This window comes from Coniophora puteana (genome assembly GCF_000271625.1).
Source record: "Coniophora puteana RWD-64-598 SS2 unplaced genomic scaffold CONPUscaffold_3, whole genome shotgun sequence".
Lineage (NCBI taxonomy): Eukaryota > Fungi > Basidiomycota > Agaricomycetes > Boletales > Coniophoraceae > Coniophora > Coniophora puteana.
In genome coordinates this window covers 1673582-1687129 of record NW_006913055.1, presented here as the reverse complement: position 1 = coordinate 1687129, position 13548 = coordinate 1673582, and the positions used below count along the sequence as shown (strand labels likewise).

At 49.2% G+C, this 13548-nt stretch overlaps 4 protein-coding genes across 4 annotated transcripts; 2 read left to right on the top strand and 2 right to left on the bottom strand.

The window, feature by feature from the left end:
* The first annotated feature begins 393 nt into the window (after positions 1 to 393).
* CONPUDRAFT_142545 (uncharacterized protein) lies at positions 394 to 3968 on the top strand. The gene is made up of 7 exons (XM_007767725.1): positions 394 to 659; positions 991 to 1722; positions 1779 to 2196; positions 2252 to 2407; positions 2460 to 3119; positions 3169 to 3274; positions 3324 to 3968. Exons 1-7 carry the CDS (start codon positions 461 to 463, stop codon positions 3348 to 3350), a joined length of 2298 nt encoding a protein of 765 aa, XP_007765915.1. The 5' UTR covers positions 394 to 460; the 3' UTR covers positions 3351 to 3968.
* Positions 3969 to 4760: 792 nt separating this feature from the next.
* On the bottom strand, positions 4761 to 6213 carry CONPUDRAFT_135678 (uncharacterized protein). The gene is made up of 3 exons (XM_007767724.1): positions 6084 to 6213; positions 5770 to 6026; positions 4761 to 5706 (listed from the first exon to the last, which is right to left on the bottom strand). The coding sequence occupies exons 2-3, from the start codon at positions 5989 to 5991 to the stop codon at positions 5092 to 5094; spliced, it is 837 nt and encodes a 278-aa protein (XP_007765914.1). The 5' UTR covers positions 5992 to 6026; positions 6084 to 6213; the 3' UTR covers positions 4761 to 5091.
* Positions 6214 to 7654: 1441 nt separating this feature from the next.
* CONPUDRAFT_119719 (uncharacterized protein) lies at positions 7655 to 11598 on the bottom strand. Its single transcript, XM_007767723.1, has 19 exons — positions 11441 to 11598; positions 11358 to 11367; positions 11283 to 11301; positions 10873 to 11227; positions 10635 to 10822; positions 10501 to 10583; positions 10339 to 10443; positions 10240 to 10253; positions 10108 to 10192; positions 9994 to 10054; positions 9906 to 9944; positions 9765 to 9856; positions 9547 to 9714; positions 9452 to 9495; positions 9384 to 9398; positions 9301 to 9335; positions 9118 to 9250; positions 8422 to 9066; positions 7655 to 8367 (listed from the first exon to the last, which is right to left on the bottom strand). The coding sequence occupies exons 1-19, from the start codon at positions 11552 to 11554 to the stop codon at positions 8266 to 8268; spliced, it is 2307 nt and encodes a 768-aa protein (XP_007765913.1). The 5' UTR covers positions 11555 to 11598; the 3' UTR covers positions 7655 to 8265.
* A 329-nt stretch (positions 11599 to 11927) lies between these two features.
* Positions 11928 to 13342, top strand: CONPUDRAFT_50620 (kinase-like protein; the record flags this gene model as incomplete). Its single annotated transcript, XM_007767115.1, has 7 exons — positions 11928 to 12026; positions 12093 to 12215; positions 12283 to 12379; positions 12427 to 12532; positions 12588 to 12921; positions 12976 to 13119; positions 13172 to 13342. 7 exons carry the CDS (start codon positions 11928 to 11930, stop codon positions 13340 to 13342), a joined length of 1074 nt encoding a protein of 357 aa, XP_007765305.1.
* Positions 13343 to 13548: the final 206 nt, after the last annotated feature.

The window sequence follows — 13548 nt, the reverse complement described above, 5'->3', positions numbered from 1 at the left end:
GGATTGTGCACGAGATTCTCGAGTCCAGAAGTAAACCCTGAAGTCTTGAACATCGTCAGAAAACCCATCGACCATGAGCTCATTGGGTAAGAGATCAAGACATGATACGTCTTGATGGATGGTAGGACAGGATGCACAGAGGCAATCAGCGATCCATACGAATAGCCCTAAGATGGGGGTAGGCTCTTTTAGTTGCCGCGTGCATAGGAACAAAGGTGACTTGGACGCACCACCAACACCAGGCTATTGATCCGAGGCAATCGCCCGATGGCCCATTCCGTCAATGCCTTCAAGTCATCCACTTCAGACTGTCCCGACAGAGAGGAGCGTCCAGTCGATTGACCGACTCCTCTGGAATTGTAGAAAATGACATGGAAGTCGATGGAAGCTAGGCTCCGTGAAATGTGCGCAATTACTCTGGTCAAAGCCTAGAATGTAGGTAGGAAAGAGGCCACTGCACATGAGTATATACGCACGGATCGTGCATGTTTCCCCCAAGCCAAGACCATGGATGCAGACATATGGCCAGCTTTGTAACGCTGTCGGTCCCCAGCTGAGACATTTGGGCTACCTCAAGCTTGACACCGGTAGAAACTTCAACAAGACTCGTCTCTGCGTATGGTGCCATGATGGAAGTGAGAAGGTCTTGGGAGGTGCCGGTGAGTGCTGGTCGAGGTCAGTGATTAGAATGAGGTGGCTGTGCATCACGTCCTGGTCGGTGATTGACCCCCTTGCACTTGCTTACAACCTCTCAGTACGTCGCGCTCGCTTACTCCAAGCAGGGTGGCGAGTCCAGAGCGGCAGGTGCACTACAAACTTGTCTGCATTGCATATCACCACCGACCTAAAATCGCTCGAAGCCTTGGATGGCCGAGACTGTACTTTCTTTACTCTTAATTACCTCGTCTGCCAAGGGCTCCAGCATCGTATACAGATGGCCTCCGAATCCCCAGACCTCTTTTCGACTCTCTCGTCCCCTTCCCACTGCAGACGGCTTACAGGTCGATAATCCGTGGCGAGCAGCCAACTACTTCTCGACTTCGACAGATGGCAAGACAACTCCTCCCCGTCCCACTCACCGAGACAGTGATCACCAATGGAAAAGGCCAACGTCGGAGCGCAACCGTTCCATGTCATTCTCGCGTTCCTTGCCTCGCTCTTCTTCAGCAAGGAGCTCCCCTTCTAGAGATGGCTATCCCGACGAGCGTGAAGCTGAAGACCTAGACGAGTACAATAGTCTGTTCAGCTACTCTTCTGAGTTCCTTGCTGGCATGCTGTGTCCTAATACGTCCCTCTGCCACCAAAAGTTCGAACTCATCGTGGACGACCTTGTCTTTTTGGGTCATCCTGTATGCGTAGAAAGTGATGGGTCATGGAGTTTTAAACCGGAAAAGGCCAAGTCGAGCTCGAGAGGCCGTAGGAATCAGGAGCTCATTCCCATTGATGACGAAAAGTCTGAGCGGTCCGCAGGCACGGCTCAGGAGCAACTCCCTCCGCAAATGCGTAGCGCATGGCTTCAAATGTTTCACTTCGTCATCGTTCTAGACTTGCCTGACCCTTCGTCTTCTGCATCTGGCAACGTTGCAAAGTACTTTGACATCATATACGAGCAGATTGCTTTTACAGTCACTGCGGTGCTCTTCCAGGAACAAGTTCTTTCGAATTTTGTCGAGACCGAATGCGATACATTGTATGCCTTGAAGGACGATTGCATGGACAAAGGTGACTTTTATGGCGTTCACCCGCAGCTGTCGGGCTAGATCTCACATTACCGTCAGAACGCGAGTACTCCGAGTTCAGCGCGCAGGCGCTTCAAGTTTCCTCCATTGCTCCGGCTATGAAACTGCTCTACGAAGCAATCAAGTCCTCTACCATGGCATACATAACCCTTCATGATCTCCCACTCGAACTCCAGCTTCCTCCGTATCTCGATCAGCTTCTCCACAGCGAAGAAGAGTACACATACGATTTCTTGGATCACCAGATAGATCCAGATGAACCAACGCGATGGGGCCCCCAGTTTGATGTTGGCTGGCGGCTTCCCAGCCTAGCGCCTTGGAAGAGCTTGCTCCTGCTTGATAATGAGGATGGCTTGGACCCGTACGAAAACTTGAGGGGCCCTCACGTACGCCCTGATGAAAGGGCATTGGCAGAAAGTTTGATCAGGTTCCTTAAAACTGCCTCAGTCACTCTATCGTGCGATGCCTTGCTTTTATTTTCCTTTCCTGCGTGATTACTAAGGGCTACTCAGACTGGCTGATATGGCAACGCTTCTGGACTGGGACCTTGAGCTCCAGATTTATCCTACCGTGCGCTGGCTCGTCCTTCATAGACGGGCTAAAGTCGTGGACACGGTCCATCGAGAGTTGAAGACCATATTCACGCTCCCTCCCAAATTCGAGCAGCCGTGAGTGCTGTCTCATTCCCTGTTACTTGATAGCTGACGTCGTTTATCTCAGACTCGCGAAACTATCCACCCAATTCAAAATTGAGTTCCCTCACTCTTTCATTCCACCTCTGCCAGCTTTACTCGCGACAATATCAAATGCATCATCGAAACAGACCGACAACCATTTCTTTGCCGTCGTTGTTCAGTCCAAGGAGCTTATCCCCCTCTATCACGAAGTCGTCCTGTGGATGCTGAAGCGCGACTTGTTGTATGCGCTTCACCTTCACATACGCGTCATTGCTCCCTCTGAACTCAAGATACGTGTCCGGTATACACACGAACGAAAGATGCAGCGTCTCATCGGGATGCACCCACGAGGTCGTAGCAACAGCCGGAAGATTTCGGCGGCGTCTCATGGCATATCCCAGTATCTCAAGGAAGAGATGAGCAGACGGGTGAACCATCAGTGGTACTCTAGGCGCCTTTTATCCAGTGATTCACGACATAACAACCCCGCTGATCTCTCAGCCTCCTTGTTTACGGAGGAAGAAGAGTATGCGATCGATGACGATGAAGAATCTGACGACGATAATATCGACTGGGGGCCCAGTGAGGACTGTCAGTACCCGTCACTTATTAGTGATCCTGCCACCGCTTCGCCGTTGGAACGGAAGTGGCTCAATGCCATGTCAGAAGGCAAGCCACAATACATCAAGAAGCGGTTCGACCTGTGAGCACTTTTCTTTCAGCAAAACAAGATTTCTTATAGTTCGCTTCAGCATCAACCAGTATTTCGATGGCAAGAAAGCTGATGACGAGATACTGTACCGAGCTGAGATATCCAGGAAGCAGCTTCGTGAAGTTTTGCATCATTACGAAGACTACGTAAGGCGCATTTCATCACCTGAAACGATAGGCTCATTCTCCGCCCTAGTTACAGACTTTCCTTCACCCTTCGTGATTTATTTTTTGAGTAGCAAGACAGATTGTATCTTGGAGGCGAATCAGCCCAAGGCATGCACAGGCTTACAGCAACTAGGCACGATCACGGTGCACCCATCCCAGCAACCGTTCTGCCCTGCTACAGTCGTAGAAGGTCCCTTTCTGACTCTCGACCCAGCCTTCTCTGATAGGCACGTCGGGGAAGTACCGTTTCTTCAGCTTCAACCAATCTTCGCCACCGGGGACGGCAATGCTGGGCGCCACTATGAAAAACCTCTCGTGTCCCACCCACTTCTCTTCACTCGAGGTCACCCCTCTTACAAATGCCTCCGCACCGGAGTCTTCCTGCACGTAACACCATAGATCTCCCTTCGCCTTTGCGTAATCCTCCTTGAACACATCCCTTCGGGTGGGAACGGACGCATGTAGACGAATACTTGCTATTCGCATGGATGGATACCTTCGTATGATCGTGTCGGCTTGCAGCTCAATGATCCTGCGGAGCCATTTTAGATATCAGTACGCGCCTGAAGGATTGCGTTGGTAAATCACAGCTTTGAAAGTCCATATGGCTCGTCCGGGAGACAGGGGTGATTTTCATCGATGGGAAAGTACTCGAACTTTGGTTCGACGCTATAGATGGCTCGCAGGACATTCACGGATGATGCCTGCGAGATACGGCTAATACCGAGCTGTGTTGGCATCGTTAGCATGGCCGAATTCACCACTACTTTTTCCAAACTTCACTTCCGCTACAGCCCGAAGGATATTCCAGTTGATAATAGTGTTCCTGTACCGATGTCAACTTCAGCTGGAATATGGGCAATTGTTGACAATCCCGTACGTGTGGTGAGTGTTGGTCTTCCAATCTGTCGGATTGGGTGCACCGGCTAGCTGCACTATGGCATCGCAACCTTGCAATGCTTCCCTGGTTCCGTCGTAGTCTTTCAAATTTCAAGTCCGCTTGACGGTAGCTAAACCCAGGCTCATTCTTGATAAGGTCTGCAGCTTCGTTCGCTGTGTCGATGCCAGCAACTAAATGCCCTTCCTTGAGAGCAAAGAGGACGACATGTCGGCATACGCTTCCATTGCATCCCGTGACAGCGAAAAGCATTATATGTCGTAAGATGAAGAAGGGGAGGGGTCGTCGGCGAGGGGCTAGGAGATTATATGTCTGCAGGGAGTACCTGGGCTACTTTGCCAATGACGTCGTGAAGGACGTGATATTTCGTCCGCAATGTACGCATACCGAAATGTCATGTTATCTTCGTTATTCCACTAGTTTTGAGTGGGTTAACCTGATTGCAACATAATTAAACTGTCTTTATGTAATGCGTATCAGTTTCTCAATGTAAGTAGTTATATCCATGGCCACCGGAGCCTACATGTATGTATCGGGAGGATGAGCTTTCTCTAAATCCCACCCCAGCTGACCTTCAGGAGAAGTCGGGCCGGTCTATATTCCTCGGGAATAAATTCTGAGCCCATCAAACCTGTCCGTGCCCAAGCGTCTACCACATAATTCCCCGGAACAACAAGCCATAGAAGCGTCCACAACCACCCATATGGGCCGCCCACCTTTCGACCAGTGAACCGTAGCCAAGCAAACTCCATGATAATGCCGACCGAACTGGCCATGAAGAAGCCATACATTGCCAATGCATCACCGCCGTGTCCCATCCCTCGCACACCCACATCATGGAGAGCACCAGACAGGAAGAATGTGCCTAGGATACCCCACGGCTTCCCAAGCACGTGGTTCAAAGGGCGAGCACCAAGCTCGATGAAGAAGTGTCTAAAAAGCTGATGCCACCTTTTGCCCCAAAACGATGCCAGCGATGTCGACTCCCAGGGTGCGTGAAACAACGGGGGCCATAAGGATCCTGGCGAATGAAGAGCACGTTGATGAATGTTTGCATCTCGTATAGAAGGGCGATTATGATGACAACCGTCCAACCAGCTACAATGGTCAGGAGAGACGCGCGGAGGTAGCGTAACATCGGTGGATACGACACATCAAAAATCGTCGTTCCCGGACTAAAGTTGCGGTGTGGGGCAAGGGAGTTAATGAATGCGACGATTATGTCGAACAATACGGCCAGGCAAAGGAACCGGAGTAGAGCTTTGAAGGCAAAGAGACTAGCGCTTTCTGTCGTCGATTGTAGAAGCCTTAGTTCCTTCCGTCGCGAGTCCCAGTTCCACCCAATGCCACGAAGATTTACCATCAAATCAAACGCGTCCCAGAGAGCAGAGTGTATATCGTCTTTGGTCTGTTTGGCAGAGGGATGGTCGGCCTTCTTCCTATGCACCCGAGTGCACGGTGTTCTTTGAAACGTCCAAATAGTACATCGCATCGAAAGTACGAACATCGCGAGCTGGTGAGGTTGTTAACATTGATGTGTCTATATTAGATCTTTGCGATTTGCACCATGACTTACAGCGAGACCATGATTGAGATACTGGTGGCGAATGTTATTGCTAGACATGTCGAGGTTGATGGCAGCGCGGAAGGCTGATAGTATAACAACGCATAATAATGGTAACCGAAGGAGGAGAGGACTCGACTTTTGAGCTAGAACAGCCATGATGTAATAAGGAATTATCACGGGCGCGACGAGGGTCCGGAAGACACCTGAATCATCTTGCACTGAAGAGTTCATGAGGAGTGGTATCCACTTTACAGACTCAAAGCAAGCTTAAACAGGTTGTGAGTGTGGGCTCAAGCGCTCGAGTAATGCTGCAAGGAGCTCACCAGCCTATCACGGCGTCACCAGCTGCAGCAAGTCTGTTTTATTGCTACTCTTGCTGTCCCTTTTCCGGCGGTTCGAATGACTAAAAAGTGGGAAATATACACTTGAGAACAGAAATACAGCCAACCTCCGAGAGCAATGCACGGTATGCTGAATACTGGAGAAGCTAAAGAAGGACAAAGTGCTGTGATAAATATAGGTGGCTAGACTTTTTCGGCCTCGGTATCGAGCTTCCTCGGTTCGGGCCAGTCGGGCCGAACTTTCAGTATCTCATGTGTGCTGCTGATTGAGCTAGACGACAAAGCGACATCATTGTATTATCTCCTTTCGACGTTCATGAGGGCCAGCAAGAACTGATGGGTGACTTGGGGCTCAGTCAATAAATCAACGACTTGTCCCTTTATGCATACTCTTAGTCCATTACTTAGTCAGAGACAGCGAAATACGGCCTCCAAAATGGCTCACCTAGCTGCCAACGCAAACTCAAAGCACACTTTTTTGACTCCAGAAGGACAGATAGGCGTCCACAAAGCTCCGCCTACTGATGACACCTTGTTTGAGATACGCCCTGAAGCTGAGCGCTGAAGACTCGATCTTCTTCAAAGAGCAAACAGGGATCCATGATGACGAAGAACTGAAAACGCACATCATCACTGTACAACGCAAAGCATACGAGGTACCAGTGTGAGCTCTCTGTTTACGGGGCCTCACAAAACCCATGTATAGGTTGCGCCACACAACTGCATATATCTCTATGAATTCCTAAAGAATGTCTTCTGAGCTCTTTCAAAGCAAACTCTTGTTTAAGATCAAGATCATGACGTCCCAGGCTCTCCATGCCCAAGTCTCCTGGTTACCAACATATTGTGAAGATCGGCCACGAGAGATCAGACGCTATACTCCTGGATATTGGGGGATGCCGTACGTTGCTTCAATTGCGTTATGTCTGTGTTTGTGCCTAAAGCTTAAAGCTTGAACGACAATATTTGGACAGGAGGCCAGGACTTAAGGTACTGTACCATTACGACCTTAAGTTCGTCCCCTGTCCACCTGGGAATCGAACTGAACTTAGTTATGGTGGACAGTCTACCCTCGGTCAACCCATCCGAACTTAGAGAGGTGGACAGACGTGCAAACAACAAAATCATACCAAAAATAGAATAAATATACAAATAACATTCATAAATGTTCTCATTAACTGATATCCCTCGTAATGATGTTCTCACTTCGGGATAAGGTTGAGAGGATCGTTTGACCTGAAATAGTGCAATATTTAACGTTTTCTGTTCCAGAACACGAACAATGTCCACCAGGCCACCTTCCCGTTGAGCTTGTTAGGGTGGACAGGCGGAATTTAATTTAATAACTTCCCACGCCACCGTGAACTTAAGGTCGTAATGGTACAGTAGTAGCGGACTCGGATTTTCGACCAGAAAATGACATCATCTCGGACTTGCTATAGGCAGGTGAGCTCAAGCGTAGATTGGAACTATCTAAGTTAGCCTCATAACCATCTCGTAGATTTCTTCCAGCTTGGTCACGACCTATTCCGGACTACGCCGGCCATGTACCCAGCCCATTTCATCGCTGGTGACGTTTTCGACTCGAAAACACTTGTCGTATATCCGCCTACAAATCCGAAGAACCCTTTACCCCGTCCAGATCTTTCGAACATAGAGTCTCTGAACCCCCTCCGAGGCCAAGTTTCAGTCATATACGCAGCAAAACATTTCCACCTGTTCGACGAAGAAAAACAGCCAGTGCACTTGGCGCGTGCATTAGCTGGACTGCTTTCTCCGAAACCTGGTTCTATCATTCTCGGAGGACATGTAGGCCACACGAAGAAAGAGAGGGTGTCTGGCGAGGCTGGCGATACGCGATACGACATTTTTTGTCATTGCCCGGAATCTTGGACCAAAATGTGGGAAAACGAGGTGTTCAAACCAGGGCAGGTCAAGGTGGACGCAAAGCTGAATATATATGAGAGTAAGAGAGGAACTTTTTGCTTTTTGGACTGAAGTGTGATAAGGTTATAAAACATACTGAGGCCTGTTGCGGTAAACATTAGCCAAAGCGACGCAATATACAGATGGGGATCGATTGAACCGCATGAAGTTTAGGTGTTTGTCAATTAGGCATGGCCATAGTTACACAGTTACACGGAAATTGTAGTGGTTCCACTGTTTATATTCCATTTCGAGAGGATATGCGAGAGTCAGAATATTCCTCTGTCCGTATCGCTTTTACGAGATCACTCAAAAGACTCTCGATCCGAGTTTGACGTTCCTGTTTGGGGATGCTTCAGAAGACGTACTCGCTATGTGAGACTCAGAGACTCACCTGGATATCTCGAATTTCGTGTTGTAGTTGCGCGTACTGTGACTCACGAGACTCCTCTAGCAAAGAGTCCAGCCTAGCCATTGTCGGCAGTTCCTCACCGTCCGCACCTCGTGAATCTAGCCGTGAGGTTGATGGCCTCGACACGGAACTAAAGTACCGTGCCAAGGGTGTCGACGTGTCAATAGTGAGCATTTTCGCGTTACTCGAAACCCTCTCAAGCGGGGTGAGCAGGCTGACTTTGCGTCTCCTTGGCGACATCATCCCAACCGGTGACTGTGTCCGCAGAGAAGCAAGGCCGGTTTGCCGTCCAGGGGACCTTGATCGCGACGCTGGTCTTGAAGATTGCCTCGAGCCTGTTTTGCGGGAGGTATTTCCCGGCGTGCCCTGGACATGCCACGGCGGAACCTCGTCGTCGTCTGACAGCTCGAAGAGGCTGAAGTCGCGTGTCTCTTCAACATCAAAGATGGCTTGGTGTAGATCAGCAGCTTTTGAGCCAACGATGTACTCGATCAGCGGCATGTGCTTGATTTGCCGAGGCAGGCTGTTGTAAAAGGAGTGCGCAGCGTCTTTACTCGATCGCCGAATTTTCTGGCCTCTCTGGAGGTGTCGTTCGTACATAGAGATGAGAAGGAGGATGGGAAACGCCTGCGAAGAAGCATGAGAAGAGGACAATGACAGCTCATCGGAAGAACCCACTGTGAGACGAATGAGGAAAACGTTTGCTGAATGTAGTTCCCTGGGCGGAAGAAGGTAGCTGGCTGGTTTCAAGATGACGAAGGCTAGCAAATTAAAAGGCACTTGATAGCTGAAAAGTGCATCGGACTTGACCCTGTGCCAGATCAGGTCAGTAAATTTCTGATTGCCGTATGGATAGCTTACCCATCGATGGTAGAAATGGTGTGCTGAAATAAGTACTGCAGATGGTTAGACTTGGTGCAACTGACAGTTAGCCTGAGACTGACCTCTTGCGTCGCATTCTGTAGGGCATTTCAGATGAAGGAAGAACTACCTAAGACAAAGTCAAACTCACTGCGTCGATCCGTGCCACAGTATTCGACAACAAGGAAATGAGAACTGCATGGGCTCGATTAGCATCCTGGGAATTTCGACATGGATCTAACTTACTCGTGAGAAGCAGTGTACCCGCGAGAGCGGCATATACCGTCATCAAGATGGGTCCGAAAACGGGGTGGAAACTCGTGGCCTGTCCAAAGCTGAGGTAGGTGTTTCCAAACCAGATCTGAACCATCAACCACGCAATCGCCTTTAGCGACCAATTGCCATTGTCCGATCCTACGTATTAAATGAGGACGCGATTGTCGAGGCTCATGAAAAAGACTGACCTAAGGTCCAAAGGGTGATTAGAAGTCCAGAGAAACATATAGATGCGATTGATATGAAGAAAACGAATTCCGAAATCATAGCACGTAGAGCTCTGCTGTCGTTTAGTCGATTGTGTGACTGTAGAATCAAAGATCACATACAAAATGACGATATTGTGAGAAACGGCAAAGAACGCCAGGCTATTGGGTTTCAGCATCATTCATGAGAGTAGAGTGCCAATAAACCAACCGCGGAACAAGTACACAAGCGCCGCATGCTAATATATCAAACGCCAGCTGTGATAGCTCGACTGGCAAATGAAGTATCAGTACATTCCCGAACCGAACAGCGGAGATACTCAACGGTTATGATGGACGAGCCCGCGTACTCTCAGCCCAGCGTATGCTAGAAAGATGACTACAAAACAAGAGTTGAAGATACTCCAGGTCTGCGAGGGGTTTATGTCAAAGGGGTTATGAAAAGTGGAGCCCTTACGTTGGCAATGTAAACTAGATAAATCACACAAGATGAAGAGACGAGCCCAAAAATGATTAGCACTTGCGAGGGTGGATTGCTGAGTATGACATGACCCACTGCTCCATCCGTGTTCCTTGGAAGACGTGTATTCTCGCAAAACAAACGCGGCTGCGAATATAACAAAAACAACTTCCCAGAGTGTCAAATGCATAAGGTCCTTTGCTAGAAGTTACGATCACCTTAGTCGAGCTATACAGACGACAATGTCATTTCACGTACTCCAAATGCAGGCCAAAAACGTGACAAGCAAAGTGACGAAATTGATTAATTGCAACATCGCCGAGTATCGTGGGACACGAAGCCTACGAAAGTGTATGAATAGATGCAACATTTAATGGGAATGGTAGAGCAACCTGTAGTGATCAAGTAGCGGAGCCGCTCGAGGGTCATATATTTGGATGGACCTTGTCTTGTAATTGTCGGCGAGAATAGATCTAGTTCCACCAATGGAAAACACGATGCGTCCGCTATACATATCATCGACGACACCTTGCACCAACGGGGAAGCCAGAAACGCTTTGGATTTAGTGGCTATTGCCATCTGAAACATTCGTTTAACGCCGCCGTGATCGCTGCAGTGATAAACCCTACCTCTATCGCACTTTGGGAGTCACTAATTTCATCATCGGTACTTCCAACAACATCTCTTACCTCTTCGACGATATCATGAGGTGCTCCGTTCAAAGGGTTCCAGGTTATTGTGAGCACGGCAACAATCTGAACCTTGCTTGAAGCAAAGTAGCCAAGCAGCTTGAGCGCAAGGAGTTCGCACAAAGTCGCTCGGGCCATCATAACCCCTGAGTGGGCGAGGTCTGAGCTTGCCTGATCGAGGAAGAAGGAGCGGACGACCAAGCAAGCATACACGACGGCCATATTCTTGAGACGGGCATACTTTTGGACAAGGGGGCGAACAAGAGCGAAATGAACATCTGATGCGACGAGGTGCCTAGAAAGAAACAATGAGCATCCATATGTTGCTGCCACGTCTGTGATGGACGTACTCCCAGCTCATGGGACTGTCTAGATGTAAACTCAAATCAGGCTTGGTATGACGGTGTTGGGTATGTGCGGCATACCGACGGCATTCTACATAGGAGAGGTTATGAGATGAGTCGGATCTTGAGAGGCGGAAGCGGAGAGAAGCAGACGAAGTACTAACAATGATGTCCTTCTTGAGATATGGTAACAGCGGGAAGACTTTCACAGTAGCGACATGTTCGGGCGAAGGAACGCGTATGTCGTAGGCTTCCTGCTCTTCAGTGTCGAAGTCCATCCTCGAGGTCTCCTTTCTAGAGAGGAGGCAAGTTGATTTTTCGCGTGGATATATCGCGGGCGCGTAGCCGGTATGTTCTGGTCACAACAAAAGAGCTGGAGAGATTGATTCCGCTCTATTTCTGCGCACGAGCGGGCCACGAGATGTGCCGGATGAAATAGTGGAAGCAGATCGAGATTGCAAGATTGCAAGATTCGGCCTTGCAAAATGGAAAAGACACGAGGAAACGTGGGAAACGCGTCGGCTACCTTGTTGCGGAACAAGGTGTCGCCAAGATGGCAGGACCCATACTTTAAAGCATAGGCCGTCGATTGTCTCACTGCCCTCCCTTCCCTGCCGCTCTTTCACTCAAGCTTCGACCACCCCATGAGCCATGGGATGCTGTTTCTCTGAGCCAATCGATTTTGATGGTGAGGTTAACCTCTACCACTTCGACCTCCACAGAGCAGTTGGTAAAGGTGCCTTTGGGAAGGTGGGTAGACTTTCGGACCTTTTCATCCGTCAAGTTACTAAACATGTCCGTCTCCAATCTACCCAGGTCAGAGTCGTGGAGCACAAGAAACTTAAAAGGCTTTATGCTCTCAAGTACATCGACAAGGCCAAGTGCATCAAGCAGAAGGCTATTGCCAACATCATACAGGAACGACGGCTGCTCGAAGAGGTTCGTTTCATAGGACTGTCTTTTCCTTCTCGTCATTGTCATTAAACGTATATGTCCTTTTGATCAGATTGACCACCCATTCATTGTCAATTTACGCTACGCATTTCAAGATGACGAGAACTGTTTCTTCGTGCTAGACTTGATGCTCGGCGGAGACCTTCGCTGTAAGTTCGTCTGTGATTGCATTGCTCTCTCGCTCACACGTCTATAGTTCACCTGGAGCGAACAGGGGGATTTAAAGAGAACTGCGTGCAATTTTGGATGGCTGAACTTTCATCGGCACTATCATATCTCCACAAGCAACGTATCATTCATCGGTAAGGGTGCCTCATGCTGGTTATCCGCGTGCTTGAGGACTCACGGACATGGCAGGGATCTCAAACCCGACAACGTCCTACTTGACTCGGATGGCCACGTGCACATCACGGATTTCAACGTTGCAATCCACTACTCAGAGCGGCGGTTGCACACCAGCGTTGCTGGGAGCATGGCCTACATGGCACCCGAGGTTGTCGGCCGGAAAGGCTATACCTGGTGCATTGATTGGTGGAGCTTGGGCGTCATGGCTTACGAACTTCTCTATCGACGGCGGCCGTTTGATGGGCGCACTTCAGAGAAGATGACCAACTCCATCTTGAAAGATCCTTTGAGGTTCCCTGACGACAACAAGAAATGCAGTCCAGAATGCGTCTCATTCTTGCAAGGGGTGAGAGGAATTTCGTGCATCAAACATCACGGTCTAACAATATGAACACATCAGCTCATTGAAAGAAACGTGGTTAGCCGCCTGGGCTGCCGGTCTCTTAACTCGGGATTTAGAGAAATACAACAGCACCCATGGATGTCTTCTGTGGACTGGAGAACCTTGCAGGACAAGAAGACTTCCTCGCCCTACATCCCAGACGTGAGTGTTGCTGTCTTGCGTAGGATATGATGATTTAATTTTGATCCATTAGGCAAAGAAAGCCAACTTTGATGTCTCACACGAACTTGACGAATTTTTGATGGTAGAGAAGCCCTTGCAACACACCAAGCGCAAGGCCAACGCAGACCTAGACAAGTTAAAACCTGAAATGCGTCAGTTGGAGGAACAGTACGTCGACTCTTCCTGCCTTCGACACCCTTGACTGAAATATCCTTTTTTTCAGGTTCACCGTCTATGACTATCAATCATCACAGCGCAAATCTTACTATCCCCACAATCAACCAATCACCGCCATCGTTCAAAGCTCTGAGTCGGAGCCCACAGCTGTACTTCTCCAGTCCCAGACTGGCACGCTAAACGCAACTGCGTCTGTCTTCGACCGATCACAGGCAGGCTCGCCTATTCCCG